Here is a 26,737-nt window from a genome sequence, read left to right on the forward strand (position 1 = left end):
ATAAAAATCACACAAGAACAAGAAATTGCAGCTAAAATAAATTAGAAAAAAACAACACAAACCTCAACACGTTAGGAATGGTTGCCAAGAAGGGAATCAACTGAGTCACACATCATCTTACACATCCTTAGAGTGTCAAAGACATGCCAAGTACTATCGATATAGTTTACATATTAATTAAAACTTATCAAAGCAAGGCACTTGAATAATTTTCAACAACTGACATGGAACATATTGAACACAATATGAACTGCACTCACCCAGCCGACGCTTGCAACCCTCAGTAATGTTTCTTACCACTCTGCGATTTGACAGCACTCACCTAACAATCCCGAGTATGCTAAAAATTACACTTTAAAATTTAAAGATCTACAGTTGTTAAGATTTCCTGTCTGGCCAGCAATGTGACTTGGTTAGAAACTAATAACATTTATAATCAGGAACGACTCGCTGCAGGAGGAAAGGAACATATCCAGGCATTGTAGCTTTCTGACTGAAACAAAAGCATTTAATTTAATCATGAAGCAAGAGTTGAACAAGCAATAATTCCCTGCTGTGTTTTCCATGGCAATGACTTGACCAGAGTTAACTTGCCCGCTGACCACCTGCTGTATAATTTGCTGCTCCCATCTGCCTGATGAAAGAACGATATAAAACTTTGACAGCGTGTCACTTTATCGGCAACGTATATAAAGTTTAGTTCTCAGGTTCCTGCATCCAATGTCGACGTTTGTATTCTGCTTCAGTGGCACTGTTAATAAATCAGCGAGTTTACTCACTGGAAAGAAGGAGGTCTCGAGTCTCCGATTCCACCTGTTCGTTCGATTGGAGGAGGTACATCCGGCATTGTGCTAACTGGGTGAGGCGCTGGCTCTGGCTGTGAGCCTTCAGCAGATACCAACTGTGAGAAACATAACAGCAACAAGGAGGGGGTGGTGTAAGTGTCACTAGTAATCCAGGCTAATGTTCTGGAGAGATGGGCGTAAATCCCATCATAGCAGGTGGTGACATTTGAATTCAATTTACAATATCTGGACTAACGCGATGGCGCTCACGTCACCACTATCTGGCTGCCTAATCTCTGCCGTCCTTACCTGGTCTGGTTACACATGACTCAAGAGTCAACCACATTGCTGTGGGACTAAAGTACAATAAATGCTGGCCTAGCCAGTGATGTGGAGAAAGTGAGGTCTGCAGATGCTGGAGATCAGAGCTGAAAATGTGTTGCTGGAAAAATGCAGCAGGTCAGGCAGCATCCAAGGAGAAGGAGAATCAACGTTTCGGGCATAAGCCCTTCATTCCTGAAGAAGGGCTCATGCCCGAAACGCCGAATCTCCTGCTCCTTGGATGCTGCCTGACCTGCTGTGCTTTTCCAGCAACACATTTTCAGCTCTAGTCAGTGATGAGTCGAGTGTGTGGTGCTGGAAAAGCACAGGTCAGGCAGCATCCGAGGAGAATCAATGTTTTCCTGATGAAGGGCTTATGCCCGAAATGTTAATTCTCCTGCTCCTCGGACGCTGCCTGACCTGCTGCGCTTTTCCAGCACCACCCTCTCAACCCTGAGCTCCAGTATCTACAGTCATCACTTTCTCCCAGCCAGTGATGATCCATTAACAAATTTTAAAAACTTCAAAACAACGATCAAGTGCAAGAATTCAGAAATCCATTCAAACGATTCAAGAATTAAGATCATTCAACATAGATTAAATTGTACAGGATATCTTTTCCCCTGCTTAACATGTGTTTACATTTACAACTGGGAGGGACCAGGGTGATCAGTAATTTTAAGGTGTGTTGTGTGCTCTCAGACAGTGGAACTGTCATTATAACCGACTACACTGCTGGACCAGGGAAAGTCCAGCACCCTGTCCCACACCACCTTCACTGGGATGGTCTTGGGATGTCAGGATTCAGCTTAGCCTGTTTCTGTTGACCAAGTTACATGCATCAAGTTGGGTTCAGATGGAACTGGTGCAGGAAGGCATCAACGCAAGCCCATGCAGTGAGCTGTTCGGATCCTGAACACGCTGCCTCAGCATGTAGTGCAAGGTCTATTGAATATTGACAGGGAATCTGAAAAGGAAGCATGTGAAAGGCGACAGAGCAGCACAGTGGCTCTGTGGTTAGCACTGCTGCCTCAGAGCACCAGGGTTCCAGGTTCGATTCCAACCTTGGGCAGACTGTCTGTGTGGAGTTTGCACATTCTCCCCGTGTCTGCGTGCTCCGGTTTCCTCCCACAGTCCAAAAATGTACAGATCAAGCGAATTGGCCATGCTAATAGGTGCATTGGTCAGAGGGAAGTGGGTCTGGGTGGGTTAGTCTTCGGAGGGTCGGTGTGGAGTGGTTGGGCCGAAGGGCTTGTTTCTACACTGTAGGGAATTTAATCTAATCAAGAATCTAATCAAGGCGGCAGGGGAGTTGCATTAGACACATCAGACATTCGGACAATGCAGGCTGAATGGCTTCCTGAGTAGGGACGGTTCTGAGAGTTTGTGACAGAGCAAGGTGGAAGAGAAAAATCATATTAAAATCGGAACAATGGAAAGGGGTCCTCACTAAAATTTACTGGTTAGAACATAGAACAGCACAGGAATGGGCCCTTCAGCATACAACATTGATGCTAAATTAAACTAATTCCTTCTGCCTGCCCTTAATCCATATCCCTCCATTCCTTGTATGCTCATGTGCTTCTCTACAAGTCCCTTAAGCGCCCCTATCTTATCTGCCTCCACCACCAAACCTGGCAGCACGATCAAGACTCCAAGGACTCTGTGTTTAAACACGTGCCCCTCACATCCCCTTTGAACTTCCCCACCTTAAAGGCATGCCCCCTGGTATTAGCCATGGTCAGTGCACTCTCCCGCACTTGGGGGATACCCACTATCTGATTCACACTGACAGGGTTCCTATAGGTTACAGGTAGCAAGGATTCCCCCTCTGGCCCAAAGTGGTTGCTCCAGAGTGAGCAGAGTATTGAAGTGGAGGCCTGGGCTGCTTCACTACCCTGCCTGATTGACTTGCACTTGGCTTTTCGTCAGGAAAACATAAACAACACAAGGTGACTAACTCTTCTTGTGTGTGTATTTTTTTCTTTTGGGGGCAGGGGGAAGCATTTAGGACACGAATGGCTGTCAGTCTTTAGGAAGCGTCCGGTTGGACCGCCAAGCACATGGAGTTCAATAAACTATGAGATGGGAAATGGTCCCACAGCGAGGAGTGAACACGACATTCTGAAGGAACAGCTTCCTGTAATAACTCTACCGGTTTAATCCGTCACAATAGATGGCAAGTCTAAAGCACTGTCTGAACTTTCGATTCTGCAACAGCAGCTTCCCATCAGCGAAATGATTGTTTCCTTAATTAGCATCCTAGAGGAAACAACATCCACAGGCACTCAGCCAGGACAACTAATAAAGGACCCTAGTGACTTAACGCTGCAAAGACTGTGATGTGCCCTCCACTAATAACAGGCAGTCTGCCAAGACAACTAAGGAAGACAGCCACAAACCCACCAAAAGATGTATCTTATTCGATCTAAGTCTGTCTTCCCCTGGAAGGAAAGCAGTTTCCACATTATCTGTGTCCTTTTCGCCATCACCCACCCCCCAACTCCCCACGTACCCACAGTGTTGGTGTAATGACAGAATTCACAGGCTTTTGAGGAGTGTATGGTGTTTGATCTCCTCAACCACAGCATTCCAGCGAGCTGCTGACAGCTTCCCCTCTGTCCAAACTCACTTAGCATTGTGTCAGCTCAGGCGCCATTTGAGGACATGACTGACAGCAAATTGAATACCCATCGCGCATCTCTCTCACACGTCCATGACACGAAGGTAAGTGCAAAATGAAGTGTGAAGAGGACGGAAGGAGACTACAAAGGGATATAGACGGATTGAGAGAGTTGGCCAAACTGCGACAAATAGAGCATAATGATACAACACTGTCCATTTGGCAGGAAGCTTAAAAAAAGGCATATGATCGAAACAGTGATGGATTGCAGAGCTCTGAATGCAGAAAGATCTGAGTACCCCAGTACCTGCCTGGAATTCAGGTACAGCAAGTAATGATGAAAGCTAACAGAATGCTATTGTCTGTTGTGAGGGGAATTGAAAGGTGTAAGAAACTTAGGATTCAGTTGTACAGGGTATTGTTGAGATTGCATTTGGAATACTGTGTACCAAATTTGGTCACCTTATTTAAGGAACTCTGAAAAGTTTACTGGAGACTGAGGTTTACCAGTCTGATAACTGGAATGGATGGGTTGTGTTGTGTACAGATTGGACAGGTAAGGGTTTGCATCTCCTGCGGTCTACTGGGTAAGAATTACTTGATTGAAACATATAAAGATGGTGAGGGGTGCTGACAGGGTGAGTGGGGAAAGGATGCTTATTAAGATGGGAGAATCTAGGACAAATGGTCACTTTTTAAGACCATTTAAGACAGAAGTAAAGAGAAGTTGTTTCCATCAGAGCATGGAGTCTTTGGAAGTTCTTGCCCTGAGAAGATGTTGGAAGCTAGATTCTTGTTAAACAAGGGGGTAAAAGGGGGAAATGTGGACTTGAAGTTACAGTCAGATCAGCTACGCTGGAGGAGACTCAAGGAGCCTGTTCCTGGTCCTAGTGTAGATCCCTCCCTCCCTCGCTCCCTATAAATCACTGCCTTTGACAGCTGAGTCATTATGGAGATAAGGCAGAAACAACTGCAGAGTCATGAAACATACTGAACGGCCCAGGACTGAAGTTAATCAGCTGTCTTCTCAACTGTGTTCCACGAACAAGGAGTTAAGATTATTTTATCTGCGAGTTATTTTCACTGGTGAGATCAAACTCACTTTGCAAGCCGATTATACACTTAGCGTCTCTGGTGTCAGGTACGGCGTTCACACAAGTTTGTAATCGTTGAAAACAGTGTCAATCTGAAGCAGAAAGAAATTTACCGGGCCATCAGATCCTAACAAGCTAGTTTCTGGGTTAGTATTACTTATTCTCAGAATGGACGACCATGAGCAAGGGCAATTTGTAATCCCAAACACCACCCTCTTCGATCAGAGGGAAGGGAGCATGCTCTGTCCTTTCAGAATCCCTTTGGGAGGCAGTCAATTCATGAACATGAGTAGGAGCAGGCCATTTGGCCCTTCTCCACCATTCAATATGATCACTGCTGGAAGGGCTACATGGATGTTTAAACTCTGTTGTCCTACCTATTCTTGTACCCATACACACTCCCACACTCCACCTGCTCCTGTACCCATTACAGATATTTCTATTCGGAAGTACCGAATGGGAAAACGGAAGGTTGGAATCTCCTGCGTTGCAGAGAATGAATCAATTTTTTGTCAAAATCCAAGCAAGAGCAGAATGGTATGGTGGTCACTTAATGGTTACACATGGTGATAAAATTTTGAGAGCTTCTGAGAGGCACGTTGGCACCTTTGAGTTTCTGAAATACCGCCTAACTAAAGTTTTCCTAATTCAGTTAACATTTCTCACAGAATGGAGACAAGTGGCAATTGTACTTAGACCTCCAGAAAACTTACAAGTCCAGGCCAGTTCTTTCCTTTCTATAGAGTCACAAAGAGATGGCACAAAACGTTTCGGGAGAGATAACTCTCAAGTCAAGAGAAAAGCCTCGGTCCAACTGACAGACTATTGAATTGTGGATCGTCGTGGTCAGCAACAATGCGACATTATCGCCGCACAGTGGCTCAGTGGTTAGCACTGCTGCCTCCCAGCGCAAGGGACCAGGGTTCGATTCCAGACTCGGGCAAACGCCCGCGTGGAGTTTGCACATTCTCCCTATGTCTGCGTGGATTTTCTCCGCGTGCTCCGGTTTTCCTCCCACAGACAAAGCTGTGCAGGTTAGTTGGGTTAGCCATGGGAAATCCAGGGTTGGGGGAAGGGGGTCTGGGTGAGATGTTCTTTGGAGAGTTAATGGGCCTGCTATTCTATGGCGATTCTATGATCACCAAACAACATAAGAAAGTGACTTCATTCCACCCTCATGGTTCGGACTCTCTATGCACAGTACTTGTTCCTTTTTTGCTTGTTTCTTACCTGTATTTTTGTAAGTGAATGGGTGTGTTCCGATTTAAAGAGGATATAGTTTAAGTTCACTTATTAGTAATTAATAATTGGTTTTCCTAGTAGTTAACAAATAACTGGTTAAACAAATAAGTTTTGTGTCCTTATTTATGAATGAAGCATGGTGCTTCTTTTAAATTAGATACTGGTCACCACAAGTTAACCATTCACATGATTAAACTGGCTATTTATACATTTGGGACAGTTGATGAAAAAGTTAGCGTGAGCTCTAGCATGCTTTTCAATCAAAGCAGTGACATTGCTGATCTGACTGTAGCTTTGACTCCACATTCCTGCCTCCCCCGACAACCTTTAACTGCAATGCTACTCAAGAATCTCACCCGGTCCGAAAAATATTAAAAATACTTAATGACCCTGCCTCCATCTCTTGGAGGAAAAAGTGCCGTAGATTGGAGGGGCTCAGAAAGGATATTTCTTTTCAGCTTCGTCTCAAATGGGAGACCCCTTACATTTTAAACTGTGCTTGGTTGTTCAGGTCTCTCTCCTAAAAGGGTCACATCCTTGCTACATCCATCCTGTTGAGGCCCCTCAGGCACTTGCATGCTTCAGTAAGATCACCTTCTGACCCTCGAAATTCCAATGGATTTAGGACCGATTTGTCTAACTGCTCCTTGTATGATTAAGCATACTTCCTGAGGAATTGTTACCAAGGGGGTTCACATACATCATGTTTTGAAGTTTGCATCACATATAGACAGGGTGGTTAGCATGCGCACCTTCACTGCTCTGACCTTTGAGTAAAGGAGTTGGAAAGTCATGCTGAGGTTGTACAGAACATTGGTGAGGCCTGTTGTGGGATACTGTGTCCAGGTCTGGTCACCCAGTTATAAGAAGGATATCAAGCAGGAGAGGGTTTAGAAGAGATTTACCAGGATGTTGCCAGGAATGGAAAGTTTGAGTTATAAAGGAAGACTGGGACTTCTATCACTGGAGCGCAGGAGGTTGAGGGGTGACTTTCTTGAAGTTTGTAAAATCCGGAGCTGTATCAGTAGGATTGCTAATAGGTGCCTTTTCCTGAGGATGGGGAATTTCAAGATTAGGTGTGAATAGTTGAGTTTGGGATTATGGTCAGCATGGACTGGTTGGACCGAAGGGTCTATTTCCGTGCTGTATGACTCTATGACTCCGAGCGAGTGGATATTACCAAGACAGAGTCGGAACAAGATCCTCAGGGTGCTGCAGTCTTTCAGTACTTACCCAGGAGACAACCCTCCCGTTGAAACAAGGCAGCTTTGCGTTGTCATCAGAGATTTCTTCTTTCACAACACTGAAAGCCAAACAAAGATCAGAATGAAATGCTGTTAGCTCACGGCTGGCACTTTGGGGGACAGGAAACAAGAGAATTCTTCAATAAAGTTTCAATTGAAATAGAGCAATAATCATAAAACACCTTTACTCTCCCGGCTCTCTCACACTTCTCCATTTTTAATAAAAGACTTGTATTTATATAGTGCATCTTACAATCTCAGGATTTCCCAAAGCTTTCTTTATTTAGAGTTAATAAGTGTGCTGGTTGATTAAATATTCCATGTAATTAAGATGTCCACATAATCAAGGTGAAAACACACATACTAAGTAATAGAAACATAACGCAGGGGATATACACACCACTGTTATAATTTATTGACATCACAAATCACTTAATAATCTAATTCTGCCTTAAATAAACTTACCAGCAGAGAGCCTTCTCACTCTCACCCTCAACTGACTACTCAGGAATCGTGATAAAACACTAAGTTCCTGGTTTCTCAGAGAGATCATTTGTGCTGGTTTATCAAGAGTGCCTGTTCGTAAGGAGCCGGTTAAAACCTAGTTTGCTATTCATCTAATGTGTCGTCACTGTTGGAAACTCAACAGCCAATTTGTGCATAGAAAGCTCCCATAAACAGCAATGTGATAATGACAAGGTAAATTATTACTGGTTGAAGGTTTAAAAACTAGCCAGAGTACAGGAAGAACTGAGGAGGAGATGATATCCCAGCATTGTACCTCATGTGAACATCAGCATCTCTGACAGTGCTGCACTTCTGGGAGCTTAGATTTTGGGGTTCTCTGTAGCTAGGTATAAACTGACAGCTGCCTGATCCGCAGCAAGGATGTTCCTCACTGGATCACAGCTGGATCTACGAATTGATCCAAGCAGCAGTCTAATCCATTCCCCCTCTTGGACAATGGACACACTCCACTGCCTGTTGGTGGTACATTGTCTAGGAAGCCCACCCAGGCAACACGGAAAAAACATCTTCACTGCTGCGGAAGTCTGAGTAACAAACTGCCCAAGAATAAGAAACCCTTTGCCAAAGACAAAACAAAAGGAGCAGAGTCTCTGCTGAGGACAGCACTGAAAGTTATGCTCCTCTGGAACACTTTTCCCCCTCGTTTCCATCACGGAGCTGCTTTCCTGCACCAAAGGAGCAGCAGAATTGTATCTGGTGGCAAGCGCAGAGTCATTTGGCTGCACTCCAATATTACAACTGTGTAAACAGAAGCGTTTATATTGGCTGAGTAATGCGTGTGCTGTGGGGGGCTAGTTGAAAAGAAGGGCTCATCTATTATGTGTCACACTGAGTTTTGCAAAAATATCATGAAACGGACTTGAGAGCATATGAATTACAAGCAGGAGACTATTCAGTCCTTTGACCCTGCTGTACTGTTCAATACGATCATGGCTGATTGAATTACTCCCATTCCAAATTACCCGAAGTAACCTTTCACCCTCTTGCCTTTCAAGAATTTATCTCTTGCTTAAAAATATTTAAACACTCTTCTTCTCCTGAATCCTTGCCTCTTGGGGGAAGAGAATGGCAATGACTTACAACCTTCAGAAATAAATTACCACAAACGTTGAAGTCACTTTTAAACAGGTATGCCTAGTTCTGGAGAGAATATCATTTCCACATTCATGGTCAAGAGCTCTCAAAATGTTTCAATCTTGTTATTTTTCGAAACACCAACAGATACAAGTCTAGTCAGTCCAACCTCTTCTCATAAGACAACTTGCTCATAGTGCCTTGAAAGTGGAGTCACAGGTAGATAGGATAGTGAAGGCAGCGTTTGGTATGCTTTCCTTTGTTGGTCAGAGTATTGAGTACAGGAGTTGGGAGGTCATGTTGTGGCTGTACAGGTCATTGGTTAGGCCACTGTTGGAATATTGTGTGCAATTCTAGTCTCCTTCCTATCGGAAAGGCGTTGTGAAACTTAAAAGGTGTCAGGAAAGATTCACAAGGATGTTGCCAGGGTTGGAGGATCTGAGCTACAGGGAGAGGCTGAACAGGCTGGGGCTGTTTTCCCTGGAGCATTGAAGACTGAGGGGTGACCTGATAGAGGTTTATAAAATTATGAGGGGCATGGATAGGGTAAATAGGCAAAGTCTTTTCCCTGGGGTGGGGGAGTCCAGAACTAGAGGGCATAGGTTTAAGGTGAGAGGGGATAGATACAAAAGTGACCTAAAGGGCAACTTTTTCCACGCAGAGGGTGGTATGTGTATGGAATGAGCTGCCAGAGGAAGTGGTGGAGGCTGGTACAATTGCAACATTTAAGAGGCAATTGGATGGGTATATGAATACGGGTTGGACCGAAGGGTCTGTTTCCATGCTGTACATCTCTATGACTGGTCTAGTAAACCTTCTTGGAACGGTTTCTAACAGATTTATATCCTTCCTTAAATAAGGTCAAATCACATGACATCAGGTTTGTTTGAAATCATAAGCTTTTGGAGTGCTTTTTTAGATTAGATTAGATTACTTAGTGTGGAAACAGGCCCTTCGGCCCAACAAGTCCACACCAACCCGCTGAAGCGCAACCCACCCATACCCCTACATTTACCCCTTACCTAACACTACGGGCAATTTAGCATGGCCAATTCACCTAACCCGCACATCTTTGGACTGTGGGAGGAAACCGGAGCACCCGGAGGAAACCCACGCAGACACGGGGAGAACGTGCAAACTCCACAGTCTGTCGCCTGAGTCAGGAATTGAACTCGGGTCTCAGGCGCTGTGAGGCAGCAGTGCTAACCACTGTGCCACCGTGCTGTTCCTTGGTCAGTTGATTTTTGATTTTCTTGTAATTATTAATCGATCAGAGGTCATCCCTTCACTTGCTCTTCAGCGGTTGACACTTTACTCACACCGTCTGACACTTATGATCACCTGCAGAGACCTATTCTTCAGCCTGTCGACATTCCATTCATACCATTTGTATTTATCTTTTGAAACCCTTAACTACCTGGAATTATCTTCCCATTATCTCTCTGCATAAAAACGCTGTGCCTGTATGGCTCTCTCCACTTCACCTGACAAAGGAGCCGCGCTCTGAAAGCTTGTGATTTCAAATAAACCTGTTGCAATATAACCTGGTGTCTTGTGACTTCTGACTTTGTCCACCCCAGTCAACACCAGCATCTGCACAACTTAAATAATGTGACCAACACAGTGCCCAGCACTATAACCATGGTCTCACAACTCTCCTGGGTAACTGAAGCATAGCATTCAGTTCCCCTCACCATTAACATTCTATTAGCTTTCCAACAACTTGCTTTATCGACATGCAGCATTTTACTGTTCATGTTCTACAGTGCCCAGATCCCAGTGTATCTTAGAGCTCTGCAATTTCTCACCATTTAGACAGAATGCTTCTTTGATAAGTCTTTGGGCTGAACTAGATCGTATCAAATTTTCGCACAGACCACATTTACCGGATTTTTGTCTGTTCACTTATCCTTTCTATATCCCTTTGTTGCTTCCTTAAATACACTTTATAACTTACTTTCCTATCTATCTTTGAGTTCCCAGCAAACTTAGTAACCAGATCTTTGCTCCCTTCATCGCAGGCATTTATATCAAATGTGAAACAACAGCATGTTGGCTCAGTAATTAGCACTGCTGCCTCACAGTGCCAGGGGCCTGGGTTTGATTCCACCCTTAGGAATGGATTAGATTAGATTACGTACAGTGTGGAAACAGGCCCTTCGGCCCAACAAGTCCACACCGATCTGCCGAAGCACAACCCACCCATTCCCCTACGTTTACCCCTTACCTAACACTACGGACAATTTAGCATGGCCAATTCACCTGACCTGCACATCTTTGGACTGTGGGTGGAAACCGGAGCACCCGGAGGAAACCCACGCAGACACGGGGAGAACGTGCAAACTCCACACAGTCAGTCGCGTGAGTTGAGAATTGAACCTGGGTCTCTAGCGCTGTGAGGCAGCAGTGCTAACCACTGTGCCACCGTACCGCCCGTGGAGTCTAGGTGGAGTTTGCACATTCTCCCCCTGTCTGCATGGGTTTCCTCCAGGTGGTCTGGCTTCCTCCCAGAGCCCAAAGATGTGCAGGTTAGGTGGATTGGCCATGCTTAAATGTCCAGGAATGTGCAGCTGAGCCATAGGAAATACAGGGGTAATGGGGTGGGTCTGACTGGGATACCTTTTGGAGGGTCAGTATGGACTCAATGAGCCAAATGGCCTGTTTCCACACTGTAGACATTGTATGAAAAGAGTTGAGGTCCAATACTGATCCTTGCTGCCAACCAACGGCCCATTTTTGCTGACTTTGTCTCCTGTTAACCAGCTAGTCCCTGTCCTTTCCTCAATGCAGGGATCCTCTCTGGTCTACACATTCTTTCCACCTTCATCACTTGTACCTCCCTGAGGAAACTGGCCTTTGTGAACCGGTGCTCTGCCTTCTTTGAGCATCACCGATTGGGTGAAGATGGTGGCGCAGTCGTCATTTACAAAACAGAAGTCCAGGCTAATGCTGGGGATCAAATACCACAACAGCTGGTGGAAGTCAGCTAATAAAACCGTGGAATAATGACCACCACATAATGGCAATAACAGTCAGCAATCGATGTAAAAACTCATCCTTATGCGGTCTGGCCCCCATGTGATTCCAGACCCATAGCCAACTCTTAACTGCCTCCTGAAATGGCTGAACAAACCTCTCTGGTAAAGGGTCATTCGGGAAGGCAGCAATGCCAAAAGGCAACGAAACAACATTAGTCTGGAAGCCCACAGAGAGTGCAGACAGCCTGGCACTCTTAGACCCTGTTTGAAAATCATCTCAAAATCAAACTCTTCATTCAAGTGATTTGTTACCTCCCTTGATCTTTCCTGCTGGCTTACCAAAACGAAGACAAACACAAGGTATGTGCAACTGCAGAACAATAGGTGTACAAATGCAAGCTGCTTGCTAAACCTTGCACTGCAGCCGCACCTCACAGCGGGGCTGGGATTTTTGCCTTTCTCTGTGAAGTGACGGGCAACATTGCCTTGACCCCCCCAAACCACACTGGAAAGTACAACCTCTGCTCTCTACTGACTTGGCTGATCTTTAAAAATCACACAACACCAGGTTACAGTTCAACAGGTTTTAGTATAAATTCTATGTCTTATGATGCTGCCCCACTAGCTACCTAATGAATCCGCAGTGCTCTGAAAGCTTGCACGCTCAAATAAGCCTGTTGGGACTATAACCTGGTGTTGTGTGACTTTTAATCTTGTCCATCCCCAGTCCAACACCGGCACCTCCACATTATTGATTCATCTTGACTGAGGGTGAGGTGGATGGATTATAACGATCCCCCTGGGGCACTGGAAACAGTCAGTCCGGGTTCTGACTGGTAGCTGGGTGACCGCAGTTAAAGAGCCTGCCAGTTTCCAACCTGAATCCTCAGCTAGGCCCAGCCACAAATGGCTCAGTTAGACTGTGGAACCACACTCCTGCAGTCCCGAGAAAGGCTGGAGGACAGGGGTGCAGAGTAAGGAATGGGGTAAAAAATGAGGTCTGCAGATGCTGGAGATCACAGTTGAAAATGTGTTGCTGGTTAAAGCACAGCAGGTTAGGCAGCATCCAAGGAACAGGAAATTCGACGTTTCGGGCATAAGGAAGTCAGGACTCAGGTGATTGGGGTCAAGGTGACTCAGGCTGAACTCCACATTGGAAGCTGACCGCCTCGCTATACTGAGAGCTGACGGGGTTAACAAGCCCTGCTCACTTCACAAACCTAGCGCAAAACCAAAACGATTAAACAGTTAGACGAGAGCCAAATATCAACGATGCTCATAAACAGCAAACCCACCGCGCCCTCCCCCCACATTCCCTGGGGGCTCAAGTCTTCAGATGTTTAAGCACACATCAGCACAGATAGTCATTCAGCAGCTCAGAATACAAAGTGGAGCCATTGAAAATGCAGTCCTTTCAGCAGCGATAAGCTGGAATGTACAAAGTGCTCTCTGAGGCCATTCAGTGCAGGCTAGGGTTGGCGTTTAATTAACAAGAGGCCAAATTCCTGCTAGTGGATAGGCTCCTGTCTGCTTTCTAAACAGTCACAGGCTCTGAAGGAGGGCTTGTTCAGAGAGGGCAACACAATGCTTGAACTAACAAGCTGCTTAATATTCAGAGTTCAATCAGCCCAGCTAATCAGCTTGCGAAAGGAACAGGATTCACTACCAAGGGAACAGTCACACAATCCCCCCATCCTGCTGTACGGAGTGTTCAGGCCAGTCCAAGGGGTGGGGGAGGGTGAGAGTGAGAGACTGCAGCTTTCACACACATCTTGGTCAGTGACAAAGATGAGTACATCTCCCAAACTGGGCTTCCAGCCCCAGAATGTTTCCAATTTCTGCTGATCCCGAGATCAGTTTCCAACCACGTATTCAATTCAATTCACAGAAATGTCACAGAACTATGACTCTAAGCCCTACAGCAGAGAAAGAGGCCATTCAGCTCATCAAAAGCCACCCCAAACTTATATAACACTGCTGGCATTTTTTTTATCATGGCTAACCTGGATATTATGGACAATTTAGCACAGCCAATGTACCTAACATACACATCCCTGGACATTATGGGCTATTTAGCACTGTCAATCTACCTAACCTGCACATAGGACGGCACGGTGGCTCAGTGGGTAGCACTGCTGCCTCACAATGTCAGGGACCCAGGTTCGATTCTGTGTGGAGTTTGCACATTCTCCCCGAATCTGCGTGGATTTCCTCCCACAGTTCAAAGGTGTGCAGGTTAGGGTGAATTGGCCATGGAAAATTGCCCACATTAGTCAGGGGTAAATGTTGAGTTGGGTGGGTTGCTCTTCGAAGGCTCGGTGTGGACATGTTGGGCCGAAGGGCCTGTTTCCACATTGTAGGAAATCTAATCTAGTGTTCTTCCAGCCTCCTGCCTGTCACACTGCCAATCTCTGGACACTATAGGCAACTTCACACTGCCAATCTCTGGACACTATGGACAATTTGGCACTGCCAGTCCACCTAACCAACACACCCCTGGACACTATGGATGGCTCCTCCTCTGGAAACATGAAGTCATCAGAAACTCTGCTGCCCAAACCCTGGTCATTCATTCTCCCAGACCTGCACTGATTCCTGACGAAGAGGCAATTTCATTATAAAACTCTCACCCTAGTTTTCAAACCCCTTCAGGGCTTATCTGTTCCAATCACCAATCACTTCCAGCTGCACAATACACGAGATCTCTGTGGTCTTCCAATCCCAGCTTCTTGAATATCCCCTGATTCCCACCGCATCATCTTTAGTGGCTGTGGATTCAGGGGCCTGACTTCCAAGCTTTGGAATTCCCTTCCTGAACTTCTCTGTCCATGAAACCCAAAGTCCTTGACCAAAGTCTTTACCATCTGCCGGAATACAGGCTTATGCAGTTCAGTGTCACACTGTGCCCTATTTGTGAGACACAATTGGGGCCATTTGATTACATTATGAGTCATGTTATAAACACATGTTGTCATTGTACCTCGAGAGAGCGTTCCCAGCTGTTGAATACTTGGTGGGTCCAACTCAATAATAATTTTTAAAGACCAAGGACTGTCGCTGTGCAACACTGGGGCACAGGTCTGTCAGTGTATAACACTGCTGTACGGTACTGGTGGGGAGAGGTCTGTCACTGTATAACACTGGGGTACAGTACTGGTGGGGACAGGTCTGTCACTGTATAACACTGGGGTACAGTGCTGGTGGGGACAGGTCTGTCCCTGTATAACCCTGGGGTACAGAACTGGTAGGGACAGGTCTGTCACTGTATAACACTGGGGGACAGTGCTGGTGGGGACAGGTCTGTCACTGTATAACACTGGGGGACAGTATTGGTGGAGACAGGTCTGTCACTGTATAACACTGGGGGACAGTGCTGGTGGGGACAGGTCTGTCACTGTATAACACTGGGGGACAGTATTGGTGGAGACAGGTCTGTCACTGTATAACCCTGGGGTACAGAACTGGTGGGGACAAGTCTGTCACTGCATAACCCTGGGGTACAGAACTGGTGGAGACAGGTCTGTCACTGTATAACCCTGGGGGACAGGTCTGTCACTGTATAACCCTGGGGTACACAGCTTCTTCCTGTCACAGCTTCAAACACACCCCCTCCTTCCTTGCCCACACATCCCTGGCTCAGCACACTGTGTAGTTTGTTTTAGCAGTAATAATCTAACAGGTTTAAATTCACTGTATAGACAAGGAGCATGCAGTGCAGGCCAGCCTGATAGAAGCCTTCAAAGACCAGTGGGTACCACTGGAGCCGAAGAGCATCACCATCCTAGATAAAAGTTATTTTGATCCATTCACAAGTTTCCATTAACCCTAGAACCTGTTTTTATTCGGGTCTATTTAACCTGACTTTAGATTTGTAGGAAAAGCAGAGGCCTGATGACAACCAACCATTTTGAAATGATACGCAGAGTTTGTGTGTGTGAAGATGGAAGGGTGGGGTGCTGTTGCTCTCACCCCAACATAGAAACCAGTGGACGGTGCGTGGAAACAAAGGTCTTCACCAATAATCAGAGACTTGCACGTGGCAGGATTACACTTTCTCAGTATCTTGCCCGTCAAGTATATTGATTCAAGATAACCGGCAACGAGAGAGGAGACTGACGAAAAATTCAGACAGTGAGTTGCTGTGGGTGACATAGTGGTTAGCACTGCTGCCTCACAGCGCCAGGGATCTGGGTTCAATTCCACCCTCGGGCGACTGTGTGTGTGGAGTTTGCGCATTCTCCCTGTGTCTGTGTGGGTTTCTTCCGGGTGCTCCGGTTTCCCCCCACAGTCCAAAGATGTGCAGGTTAGAGTGGATTGTCCATGCTAGAGTTTCCTGTTATGTCCAGTGATGTGCAGGCTAGGTGGGTTAGCCATGGGAAATGCGGGATTACAGGGACAAGGGAGTGGGGGGTGGGTTTGAGTGGAACGCTCTTCTGGTGCTCAGTGTGGACTCGATGGGCTGAATGGCCTGCTCCCACACTGTAAGGGATCGTATGATTCTGTAATAGGCTGCCTGGAAGGGCAGATAAAGCAAGTTCAACCGGAAATTTCAAAAGGGAACCAGAGATGTGGGGAAAAAGCAAAGGTGGGAAGGACTGCTTGGATAACCCTATCGAAGCAGCCTGTGTGCGCACATTGGGCCAAATGCTCTGCTCCGTGTGGTGAGATTCTCTCTGATTTGGAGAAACTTTCATGCCATGTTAACCCGTGTTCGTGAACGGACATGAGTAATACTCGAGAATGACTGTTCCTCAGAGCTCGGGGACGAACGATCGTGATTACTGTGGAGCCGCCCAGTCAGCCACCAATCCTGGTCCAAGCCAAACCAACCGGGGGAAATTCAGGCACAGTTACAGTCAGCCAAACAAGCATCAGACAACGACCGAGATACCAACATCTGAGACAATTTACCAGTTGACACACAGCCTGTAGGTGTGTGGAGGTGCTACGTTACAGGGGTTTGTTGGATACAGTTGAACTCCAAGATTTGACTGCTTCCTCACAAACTGTGTTTGGGACTATGAACCCATTTCAAGATATATTTTATGAAAAGCATAGTTTTGAAATTTAAAAAAATAAGTGCCAAGTTGAAAAGACCCACAATTTGAAATATGCTTTCCTAAGTAACAGCCTCCAAGGCAGAATAAACCCACTCCAGATCTGAGAATATCACAATGCTGCAATCCAGGGCTGAGTGAATGCTGATTCACCCGAGGCAGTAAAATATTAAACTGAGAGCCCTGTGGCAAGTACAAAACACAGGGCAGCTTCCCCCGCTGTTCTGGGTCTAATGTCAATCCCTCAACTAACATCACAAACGCAGATTGATTATTGTTATAGAGCTGCTTCACGGTAGCCTACTGTGTACAAACTAGGTGGAAGTGGGCCCTGCAGATGCTGGGGATTAGAGTCAAGATTAGAGTGGTGCTGGAAATACACAGCAGGTCAGGCAGCATCCGAGGAGCAGGAAAAATTGATGTTTCGGGCAAAAGTCCTGTCTCCTACATTTCCTATTTTACAACAGTGACTACATTTCAAAAAACATGTACAATTCTTAAAGAATCGATGCAAAAAGGACATTTCCCGCTGGTGGGAGGGTGGTGGTGGGGAAGAAACATTTAGAACCAGCGGACAGAATAATGGCCATGGCTTTAACAACTGAGAGGAGGAGGAACGTCTTCACACAGCAGATGGTGAATCTTCACAACTCTTCAACCAGAGGGGTTTATTTAAGATACTGTCTCACTGGAGTTCAGGATGATCAGATAAGCCATGATGGGCTGAATGGTTTACTTCTCCTCCATCTCATTAAGGGATATGGGCATGGCGTAAGAAAATGGTGCTGGCGTACATTAGCTGCAATATCACTGAATGGCAGAACAGGCTCAAAGGGCTTTCTCCTGCTCTCGATTCACAGGAAGCTCACTGGCAGTAAGTGGCGACACTTTGGGATGCTCTGAAGTCAACATGGTTAAAGCAAGATCTGCCTTAACGTGTTTCCATGATTTGGAGGTGCCGCTGCTGGACAGGGGTGGACAAATTTTGTTGCAAACGTTTCGTCCCATTTCTAGGTGACATCCTCAGTGCTTGGGAGCCTCCTGTGAAGCGCTTCTGTGATGTTTCCTCCGGCATTTGTAGTGGTTTGTCTCTGCCGCTTCCGGTTGTCAGTTGCTGTCCGCTGCAGTGGCCGATATATTGGGTCCAGGTCGATGTGTTTGTTGATTCCACTGATTCTATCAACAAACACATCAACCTGGACCCAATATACCGGCCACTGCAGCGGACAGCAACTGACAACCGGAAGCGGCAGAGACAAACCACTACAAATGCCGGAGGAAACATGACAGAAGCGCTTCACAGAAGGCTCCCAAGCACTGAGGATGTCACCGAGACAGGGGACGAAACATTTGCAACAAAAACTCCCAGCTCGGCGAACAGAACCACAACAACGAGCACCCGAGCTACAAATCTTCTCCCAAACTTTGAGGGGTGGACAAAGTTAAAAATCTCCCAACACCAGGATATAGTCCAACAGGTTTATTTGGCGGCACTAGCTTTCTTCAAACCACCCAAAACAGCAACAGTGCTCCGAAACCTAAAGCCTCCAGATAAACCAGTTGGACTATAGCCTGGTTTAGATCAGAGTGGTGCTGGAAAAGCACAGCAGGTCAGGCAGCATCCGAGGAGCAGGAAAATCAACGTTTCGGGCAAAAGCCCTTCATCAGGAACTTGATGTTGGGTGATTTTTAATTTAATGTGTCAGTCATATGTGAATACAAGGCTGAAAAATGAAGTATACATTTGGGACAGTGTGTCAGGTAATTCTTAATCACAGAAAGATTGAACAGCTGTCCCACAGGTAGAAAGGTAACGGAGGCTAGGACAGTACAATGGGACTGGATTCTAAAAGGATGGGATTGAATCCAATTAGATTTGACTGAAAGTGTTCTTGTTTTATTTCAATCCCCGACCAGACGGTGAGACAGTGATCACATGCTCCCTATTCTTCCAGTTGACCATTTCACCTTGCTCAGTAGTATAATCACTGCTTGAAGATTTCTGTAAACCCTGGGTTAGCTCCGTGTTCTGTGCAAGCATGGGAGGAGCACTCAGGACACAGATTCTGTCTTTATCAAGGGGGAAAGGGAGAGATCTACCAAACACAGGCAGACTGGTTCCAGCACTCACATTAGGGGACTGGATTTTCACCTCTGCCACCTGAGCTTTCTCCCACTCCAGGTAAATGGAATGAATCGCCGATCTCTCGGAGACATATGGGTCTCAACTGTCATGACCTTTCGCCAACCCAGCCAAGTGCTTACTGGGTGGAAGCCAACGGCACAAAATTTGGAAAAATTAAACTCGCCAGAATCTGCAAGTGCTGCTGGAATTCAACATCTTGCCCTTCGGGCTGTTGGCATTATTAATTCATGCACCCTAGCAAGTTCATCCATACCCCGCACTCAATGTGTACCTAGGACCTACACAATTAACATAGGGCCTGAGGTAGTGCTGTAGGACAGAGAGACCTACGAGTTCAGGTACATAATTCTTTGAAATTTCTGTCCCAGGCAGACAGAGTGGTTAAGAAGGCACTTAAGCACACATGCCTTCATTACTCAGTCCTTTGAGTGCAGGAGTTGCGATGTCATGTTGAGGTTGTACAGGACATTGGTGAGGCCTGTTCTGGAGTACTGTGTGCAGTTCTGGTCACCCTGTTACAGGAAGGATATTATTAACCTGGAGAGATTTACTAGGATGTTGCCAGGAATACAGGGCTTGAGACATAGAAATAGGCAGGAAAGGCTGGGACTTCTTCATTGGAGCATAGGAGGTTGAAGGGTGACGTTCTAGAGCTTTATAAAATCAGGAGAGGCAGAGATAAGGTGAGTGGCAGGGGTCTTTACCGTAAGGATTTCAAGTCTAGGGAGCATATTTTAAGGTGAGAGGAGAAAGGTTTTAAAATAGACATGGGGGGCAGAGGTTGATTCATATGGAATGAACTTCCAGAGAAAGTGATGGACATGGGTGCAGTTACAATATTTAAAAGACATTTGGATAAGACCACGAATTTAAAAGCTTTGGAGGGATACTGGGCAAGTGCTGTCAGGCAGGACTAGTCTAGTTTGGGTACAAGGTTGGCATGGACTGGCTGGGCTGAAGGGTCTCTTTCCATGCTGTATGACTCAGATAATGTTGTTTTCCAGACCTACACGGTTTCTTTGCTCTGCACCAGGGCACCCCACCTCTCCAACACAGCCTACAAACGCAAAATACTGTGGAGGTCAGAATTCGGAAATAAAATTCAGCAATTGCTGGAGAATCTCCAGGGGTCTGGCAGCATCTGAGGGGAAGGAAACAGAGTTAATGCTTTAGATCAAACACCTCTCATCAACAAGTCTGAAAGAAATTCACTGACCTGCAACACAGAGTTATAGAGATGTACAGCAAGGAAACAGACCCTTCGGTCCAACTTGTCCATGCCGACCAGATATCCTAACCCAATGTAGTCATTAGGCCAACACTTGGCTCATCTCCCTCCAAACCCTTCCTATTCATATACCCATCCAGATGCCTTTTAAATGCTGTAATTGTACCAGCCTCCACCACTTCCTCTGGCAGCTCAGTCCATACATGCACCATTCTCTGCATGAAAACCTTGTCTCTCAGGTACTTTTTATATCTTTCCCCTCTGACCCTCTAGTTCTGGACTCCCCCATCCCAGAGAGAATATCTTGCCTATTTATCCTATTCATGCCCCTCATGATTTTATAAACCCTCAAACGCTCTAACCCTAGCAACATCCTTATAAATCTTTTCTGAACCCTTTCAAGTTTCACAACATATTTCCGATAGGAAGGAGACCAGAACTGCACATAATATTCCAACAGTGGCCTAACCAATGTCCTGTACAGTGGCAACATGACCTCCCAACTCCTACACTGAATGCTCTGGCCAATAAAGGAAAGAGTATTCAAGTCTGGATATTGTCCAGATCTTGTTGCATTTGAACATGGACTGCTTCAGGATCTGAGGAGTGGCAAATGGTGCTGAACATTGTGCAATCATCAGCAAACATCCCCACTTCTGACCTTATGATAGAGAGAAGGTCATTGATGATGCAGCTGAGGAGGGTTGGGCCTAGGACACTACTCTGAGGAACACCTAAGATTGGTAAAGTTCTGACTGCACGACTATTAACTCCTCCACCTGCTCCTGTCCAACCAAAACCAAAACCTCCACCAACTAAAGCATCAAATGGAAGAAAAGATGTCACCAAAAAGAGCTCTGTGACTATTTGTGGAGGCAGAAGAGATTCGAGGCTTCTAGCAGTCTCAACATCCAAACAGAATTAGCTCACGTTGTTCTCAGTTGTCATTATCCTTGCATTCCCCAGTAACATCCCTAAGTCAAACACTTTGGGACATCTGAACTAATGTAGACACACTTATGACAGATAAGCTCTCTGGTGAATCTGAATTTTACAAATTTCAAAAGTGCTTTTGAGGAGGAGGGCAGGAAGAAACGGGTGCAATGTGTTCGGGGAAGGGGGTCAGAGGGGCTGCAAACTCTTCAATTTGAGAGACTGAACAAAGATCCCTGCATTCAGGATAAGAAAATGAAGCAGATTGATGTTGTAAAACTTGGAAGGGTTCAGAAAAATTTGCAAGGATGTTGCCGAGGTTGGAGCTACAGGGAAGAGTCTGAAAAGACTGGAATTATTTCCCCAGAGCGTCAGATAGCAAGGGGTGACCTTATATGGAGCAACCTGGGTTATTCAAACACCAATTATCCAAACTTTGGATTATCCAAACAAGATCTCAAAGTCCCGATGCTTGGGTAAACTGTGCTACCTGAACATTCATTTATCTGGACAAAATACTCCCCACCTCTGGCATTCAGATAATCGACGTTGTCCTGTAGAGGTTTATAAAATGACAAGGGGCATGGATAACATGAACAACCAAGGTCTTTCTCCCCTGGTGGGTAAGTCCAAAACTGGAGGGCAGAGATTTAGAGTGAGGGGAAAGATATAAAGGCGACGAAGGGGCAACTTTTCACGCAGAGGATGTGTGGAGTGAGCTGCCAGAGGAAGGGGTGGAGGCTGGTACAATTGCAACATTTAAAAGGCATCTGGATGGGAATATGAAAAGGAAGGGTTTGGAGGGATATGGACCAAATGTTGGCACATAGGACTAGACCAATTTAGGATAACCGGTCAGCACGGACAAGATGGACCGTAGGGTCTGTTTCTGTGCTGTGTTGTGCTCCAAGATTATAGCACTCTTGTTTACCCGTGATGCTCATATGCTCTGCACAGACTTAAACATCAATTGCTGAAAAAACATTTGCAATATCGTACAGCTCAATGGCTGCCTCCCGGGCCTGGCACAGACGCCTCCTGCAGAGCCAGGGCCCATTGCTGCCTGGAAGCATGGTCTAGATCAGTGGTGCTGGAAGAGCACATCCAACGTTGGATGCTGCCTGAACTACTGTGCTCTTCCAGCACCACTAACCCAGAATCTGGTTTCCAGCATCTGCAGTCATTGTTTTTACCTGGAAGCATGGTCTGCTGCACTCAATTTTTACTCCTGTAATGCTGGACATTTTATGGCCTAAAATCTTGTAACTAAAGAAGCTGTGCCTAGGTACTTTTGAATATAAGTTGGTGCTGTAACTAGTGAGGTATAAACTTGTGGGCGGCACGGTGGCACAGTGGTTAGCACTGCTGCCTCACAGCGCCTGAGACCCGGGTTCAATTCCCACCTCAGGCGACTGACTGTGTGGAGTTTGCACGTTCTCCCCGTGTCTGCGTGGGTTTCCTCCGGGTGCTCCGGTTTCCTCCCACAGTCCAAAGATGTGCGGGTCAGGTGAATTGGCCATGCTAAATTGCCCGTAGTGTTAGGTAAGGAGTATATGTAGGGGTAGGGGTATGGGTGGGTTGCGCTTCGGCGGGTCGGTGTGGACTTGTTGGGCCAAAGGGCCTGTTTCCACACTGTAAGTAATCTAATCTAACCTAACTTTTCACTATACTGTACTCATTGAGAATACGTGACAATAAAAGGCTATGCTATTCGATTCTGCACAGAGAAAATGTCCAGATTCTGGGCTTCGCCCAGGTACTCTGAACACGAGAGCTCCAAAGGCTTGTACAACAAGTGACTCCCTCCCTGAGCTCTCCCTGTTGAAAAGCAGAGAGGGACATACATCCAGTGAGGAACCACACAGAGTACTGGAGGAGCAGCTTCACATTCCATCCCCACTAGCTTCTCACTCGAAAGACAGACAAAAACAAAAAAAAACACTGTTCTGCGGTTTGGCCAAAAAAAGCCAACTGGAAATCTTGAAAGCTGCGGCTCCGAAATGCCACAGCCTTGCTTTCCGTCAGCCGAAGCAAAAATGTGTAGTGAGCAGTCAATCTGAGGCTCGACTGGAGAGGCAGTACTGAACGAGAGGAAAGTTTTCGAAGCACAACGTGTACAGACTCCAGAGAGAAAACAGACCAGCGGCTTGTTTGAAATTGCTGCGTTTCATCTCAGTTTCTATAGACTCCACAAAGTCCAAGCATGTGACAAGGCAAATTAATTATCCCCTTTTCAACCAGCAACAGCCACATGTATGCAGAATGTTTACTGCTGAGAGTTGGTGGGGGTGAGATCAAGCAACAAGGAAACCAGTGACTCCCTCACAAAGTAAAGATATGTTTCCAAGGGTGACACTAGTTACGACCGGCTTCGATACGATTAAATAACGGTGGAGGACAGGCTCCCAGAAAGGTGACCCACTGGATTCCAATGTGCCCAGTTTGGATCTGTGGATGCCTACTAAAAGTCAGAAAACTCAAAAGTTGCAAGATTGCATTTTGGCTGGGTTTCAATAAAGTTTTGCAGAGAGAGAGAGAGAGAGAGAGAGAGAGAGAGAGGGAGAGAGAGAGAGAGACAGACATAAACAGATTCCTTTCTGCCACTTTTTTTTGCCAGATCCAATTCACTTTCAGCATTCAGACACAAAGCAAAACAGTGCTCCCCCCACCCCTCCTCCAAGGACTACGACACATTCTGGGGACAAAGTATCAGAGGCAAGAACACGAGAAGGAAGTGCCGAGGAGGGAGACAACCAGAAACATTTGTAATTCTAAACGGTGGCAGGAGTAGGGGCGGTGGAGGACGAGAGAGAGAGAGAGAGAGAAAAAGAAAGGCAGATTGTGGAGACAAAACAGATCCACGGACACTCCTACTGGCAGCATGGAGCAGTCAGAATTCGAGACAGAAACACCCTCTAGGTTCCAAGGGAAAATTACAAGAAAAATACGAGAGATGAGAATGTAATTTGCCAGCAAGATGGAAACATTTAAATTGGAGATCTCTCTCCCTCCTGCGACCACCAACTCCTTCCCCTACCCTCCCACCACCACCACAGGGTACAAACTCCAAGTAAAACATGAGAAACAGCATTTAGTTTTTGCTGCTCTCAATAGGATTAAGGTGAGATTTCAGCTCAGAGAAAGATGCAAAGTTTCCAGAGCAGGGAAGTTTTAAGTGGATCCAGATTCGATCTGCTCACACTGAGACTTGGGGGCGGTTAAACACTTACAATTTGCTGGCAGCCGGCAGAGACACACACACACAAAAAAACCGAGGGCCCAGATACCCTCTCCACACCACCACACACTTCACAAAACACAAGGAAAGGCATTAAATTCGCTAGGATATGAAAATAAGGGCCCAGAAAATGGAACATCTGGAAACTTTCCTTTCAAATCCCAAAGGGACACATTGAGGAATTTCAAAACGGAGAAGGGAGGGGGGGAACCGAAACAGAGAGAGAAAGAGGGACAGAAGAAAAATTGAAAGGAAGGAAAACCAGTGGGGGAACTGGGGGAGGGGGAGAGGGAACGGATGGCAGGAAGGTGAGAATGGGGGGTTGGGGGTGGGGGGAGATCTGGAGGAGAGTTGTGGAGGGGAAAGGGGGAGAAGTGGGGAAACAGGGAGGAGGGGGGGACGGGAGGAGGGGGCACGGACAGGCAAAGGGGAAACAGGCGAGGGGGGAGAACACGGATCGGTGACAAAGCCGGGGGGGGGGGGGGCGATGTGGGGGGGGGGGCGATGTGGGGGGGGGGGGATGTGGGGGGGGGGGGGCAACGCAACGTGGAGGGTGACACAGGAGGATAACGTGGGAGGGGTGACACGAGGGTAGGGGATGGTGACGAGGGGGCGACATGGGGAAGAGGGGCGACGCGGGGAAGGAGGGGGGACGGGGGAGGGGGGGGTGACGTGGGGAGGGGGCAAAGCGGGGAAGGGGAGCGGCGGGGGAAGGGGTGGGGGGGGCAATGTGGGGAAGGGGTGGGGGGGCGACGCAGGGAAGGGGTGGGGGGGCGACGCAGGGAAGGGGTGGGGGGGCAACGCAGGGAAGGGGTGGGTGCAGGGAAAGGGTGGGGGGGGACGCGTGGAAGGGGTGGGAGTGGCAATGTGGGGAAGGGGTGGGGGGTCGACACGGGGGAGGGGTGACTCGAAGGAGGGGTGGGGGGCGACGCGAGGGAGGGGGACGCGAGGGAGGGCGATGTGGAGGGGGGGTGCAGAGGGGGGTGATGCGGGGGGGGTTGCGATGCAGGTAAGTGGGGTGGGTGGGGAAGGGCGGGAAGCCACACAGGGCAGACAATGAGGGGAGCAGAATGAGACGCAGGGAGTGGGGTGAGTCATGGAGGGATGCTGACGACGAGGGGAGGGGTGATACAACGCTGGCAGTGGGGGCGACGTGGAGAGAGGGAGGCAATGCAGGAAAGGGGTGGATTACAAGGGGGAGTCACGATGTGGGGAGAGACGGGGCACACGTGGGAGGGTGGGGGAGTCGGGGGGGGCGAGACAGGAGACAGAGTGTCACGTACAGGGGTAAGTTGGGAGGGGGGTCTTGTGGATGGTGAGGAGGAGGAGGCCTGACCCCGGGGTGAGGGAGGGGGTGAAGGGTGAGAGGTCAGGAGGAGGAGGTCTGACCCCAGGGTGGGGGAGGGGGTGAAGGGTGAGAGATCAGGAGGAGGTCTGACCCCGGGGTGGGGGAGGGGGTGAGGGGTGGGAGGTCAGGAGGAGGAGGAGGTCTGACCCTGGGGTGGGGGAGGGGGTGAGGGGTGGGAGGTCAGGAGGAGGAGGTGGTCTGACCCGGGGGTGGGGTGAGATGTGATTGGGGGTGGGTATGATCTCTCTCTCTCTCCCCCCACCCCCCGGGCCTCGGGCCCTGGTCTTACCCGAAGTCCTGGTCCATGGATTTGAAGAAGAATTTGTAGTTGGGTTTGTTCAGAACCAGTTTGAAGTCGGCCAGCGTCACCCTGTCGGCGGGTAACTGCAGCTTCACCAGGTACGGCGTCTCCTCCTCGTCCATGTGGTAAATTATTTTCGTCTCGGCCATGGCGGCGGCTCGAGCTTCACTCCCTCCGGATCGAGCGCGCCCCTCAGCCCTCAGAGCCCCCCGCACCACCGCGCCTGCGCGCCCCTCTCCGCTGAGATTCCACTGCGCCTGCGCCTCCCACACCGCTGAGATGCCACCGCGCCTGCGCGCCCGTCACCCAGCAGCTTCCACTGCACCACCGCGCCCGTCACCCAGCAGCTTCCACTGCACCTGCGCGCCCGTCACCCAGCAGCTTCCACTGCGCCTGCGCGCCCGTCACCCAGCAGCTTCCACTGCACCACCGCGCCTGCGCGTCCCTCACCGCTGAGATTCCACCACGCCTGCGCGCCCCATCACCCAGCGGATTCCACCGCGCCTGCGCGCCCCTCTGATGCCACCGCGTTCCCTCACCCTCAGATTCCACCGCGCCTGCGCCCCCTTCCCCCGCCAGCTGCCCGCATCACCGCGC

General features: G+C 47.7%; 1 protein-coding gene across 1 annotated transcript in view; it reads right to left on the reverse strand.

The window, feature by feature from the left end:
* dvl2 (dishevelled segment polarity protein 2) overlaps positions 1–26,368 on the reverse strand; it is a 47,122-nt gene extending 20,754 nt beyond the window's left edge. The window contains exons 1-3 of the mRNA XM_060854490.1: positions 26,129–26,368; positions 7,299–7,368; positions 780–901 (exon numbers count right to left, since the gene is read on the reverse strand). Coding sequence (XP_060710473.1) covers positions 780–901; positions 7,299–7,368; positions 26,129–26,289 — 353 coding nt within the window. The 5' untranslated portion in view covers positions 26,290–26,368. The remainder of the gene's footprint in view (positions 1–779; positions 902–7,298; positions 7,369–26,128) is intronic.
* Positions 26,369–26,737: the final 369 nt, after the last annotated feature.

The sequence above is a fragment of the Hemiscyllium ocellatum genome, chromosome 44 (assembly GCF_020745735.1).
Source record: "Hemiscyllium ocellatum isolate sHemOce1 chromosome 44, sHemOce1.pat.X.cur, whole genome shotgun sequence".
In the NCBI taxonomy this organism is placed as follows: domain Eukaryota; kingdom Metazoa; phylum Chordata; class Chondrichthyes; order Orectolobiformes; family Hemiscylliidae; genus Hemiscyllium; species Hemiscyllium ocellatum.